This window comes from Hippocampus comes, unplaced genomic scaffold, assembly GCF_001891065.2.
Source record: "Hippocampus comes isolate QL1 unplaced genomic scaffold, H_comes_QL1_v1.1 scaffold228, whole genome shotgun sequence".
NCBI lineage: Eukaryota > Metazoa > Chordata > Actinopteri > Syngnathiformes > Syngnathidae > Hippocampus > Hippocampus comes.
In genome coordinates this window covers 604,382-606,899 of record NW_017805877.1, presented here as the reverse complement: position 1 = coordinate 606,899, position 2,518 = coordinate 604,382, and the positions used below count along the sequence as shown (strand labels likewise).

At 44.8% G+C, this 2,518-nt stretch overlaps 1 protein-coding gene across 3 annotated transcripts in view; it reads left to right on the top strand.

Moving 5' to 3' along the window:
- pik3r2 (phosphoinositide-3-kinase, regulatory subunit 2 (beta)) overlaps positions 1–2,518 on the top strand; it is a 55,698-nt gene that overhangs the window by 44,797 nt on the left and 8,383 nt on the right. For all 3 annotated transcript variants that reach the window (XM_019888876.1, XM_019888874.1, XM_019888875.1), the window contains exon 11: positions 1,090–1,209. In XM_019888876.1, the coding sequence (XP_019744435.1) occupies positions 1,090–1,209 (120 nt within the window). The remainder of the gene's footprint in view (positions 1–1,089; positions 1,210–2,518) is intronic.

The following is a 2,518-nucleotide window of genomic DNA, read 5'->3' as shown; positions in this document are numbered from 1 at the left end:
CACTTTATGAATACAAGTCATGAACAAATCTTAAATATGGCAGGGGATGTGTTTCCTTTTTTAGTTTTGATTTTGAGCAGCAAATTTGGAGTTACATATTGGTGCTCACCAGGAATGCATGAGCAAAATTGCACAAATTTTCACTTGAAAGAATAGTGGCAATCTTGGGATTTTTTTCTGTTCAAGTTTCAAATAGTGTGTAAATTCAATACACTTCATCTTCAGCATGTTTAGTGCCACTTTTGTAAGTAACCACGCCCCCGTCCCGGCCACGCCCCTTTCCACCTTTTTCATCACTCGCCATTGCCATCACTGTTTCACTCACTCACTTTCTCTAACTTTACCTCCCCTCAATCACCACACAAGACAGCGTTGCTCAGCTGATGTCGTACAACGAACTTTTGAAGCCAGCCACGGTACACTTTGAAGTCCTCGATGCACAGAGTTAGCACTATGGAACTCGCCTCCTCCCTAATTAGCGGTCCAGTTTGCGGAAGTTTCGTCCATTTACTCGACTGTCCGTCGAGCCACAAACAATTTACTCTGAGCAGGTAATCGGATGCATTCCACTCTCTCTTCCACAGTCATTACCGTTCCTCTTTGTTTGGATGCCACAGTCTACAGGACGCAAATGTAAATTAATGAAATAAAAAATCGTTCATGATTCCAGTAAAACTCATGCCAAGAGAGTCACATGTCGCCGTTTTGGATCCCATGAGAGTAAATAGCAGCGCGGACACACTTATTCCGTAGTATCGAGCGGTACTTCCTTGAGTTGGCGCTACTGCGGACTTCCGTAGGGCTTCAGAGTTGCGGGTACCAGAACTTCCGTTGTTATGAATCGATCGTTAACGTACTATCAAAGTCGAAATTTTAAAGCGTAGGTTTTTATTCCTGGTGAGGGAATTTCCGTTTGACATAAGTCCATAGGTGGGAATACTTAACTGGATTCACAATCCCAAATGTTGACTTGAGTAGTGCATTCTTGGGCTTCAGTGAAAACGGCACCGCAAATGAGATGGAGAAAATAAAAATGACCGATTGTAGTATGCTTCTCAGTGGTTAGACTTGTGTGTTTACATGGTTCAGCTGGTGAAGGAGAACAGCATAGAGGAGGTTGGTGAGCAGCTGAAGATCTATCATGAGCAATACCAAGAGAAGAGTCGCGAGTACGACACCCTGTACGAAGAGTACACACGCACCTCACAGGTATGAGATCAATTGAAAATAAATTTGTTGTAGGGCCCCGCAAGCGCCCCGAGATTCGTCTTGACTCTTTGCTGTTTTACAATAAATGCACGTTGGCGACACGGTGCAGAGGTCCGTGGTTCCATTCTGGGCTCCGGCCTTCCTGTGTGGAGTTTGCATGGTGTAGATGTGATTGTGAGCGCCAATGCTTGTTTGTCTGTGTGTGCCCTGCGATTGGCTGGCAACCAGTTTAGGGTGTGTGTATATATATCGAGCATCTCTATATAAAAATCGCTTAACTTGCTTGTGTCCTTCACTACATAAGGTGGTCACCAGCTAGTGACCGGTTTTGCCAACACCCCCGCACCCACCGATTAGAGGTAAGATCGGTCCAAAAGAATCCAGCCCGACCCGACCCGGCCCACTGGTATTTAAGCCCGAACCGGCCCGAGCCCGACCAATTAACCTGATTTGCAGGCCCGAGCCCGAAGCAAACCCGACATTTTTATTTGTGATGACTCGAGAGGAGGAGGGGTGATTTGTGATTACAAATTAAAGCCTGTCGTTTGTCACGAAATCTAAGTTAAACAAGTCTCTATAAATATTTACATCTTTTAATAATAATAATAAAAATACATTTTATTTGAAAGCGCTTTTCATCACACTCAAAGACACTTTACAAGAGCTTAAAACACAGGATAAAAATGTGCACAACAAGCATACATAATTTACATAAGCACATTTAGATGAACAAAAAGCAAAATGGGTAAAAGAGATTAAAAGGTGTTACAAGCATTGCGGAACAGATGAGTTTTAAGAGATGATTTGAAGGATTGGAGGTCAGTACAGTTGCGGATGTGTTGTGGTAGAGCGTTCCAGAGGGTGGGGGCGGCGACAGAGAAGGCTCGGTCCCCCCAGGTTTTGAGCTTGATCACGGGGATGGCAAGGAGGTTTGTGTGTGAGGAGCGGAGATTGCGGGAAGGAGTGTATTGGTAAAGAAGGTCGAAAAGATAGAATACGCTGGGGAACGGGGAGCCAGTGGAGGTTTTTAAGGACGGGGGTGATGTGATCACGAGTGCGGGTGTGGGTGAGTAGGCGGGCGGTGGCATTCTGGATGTACTGTAGTTGTCACATAGCGAGGTGGTGGTGGACCCCAAAAAAAAGCAGGCAGGAGGGAGGAGCAGGGTGTACTTGAAAGATTGTATTAAAACTCAGAAAACTACATCCAAAACAAACAAAGTCCAAAGTATCAAACAAAACACATGACCGAAGATAAAACATAACAATGACCAAAACCTGACTGAAACAAACATGACAGCAGCCAGCAAAC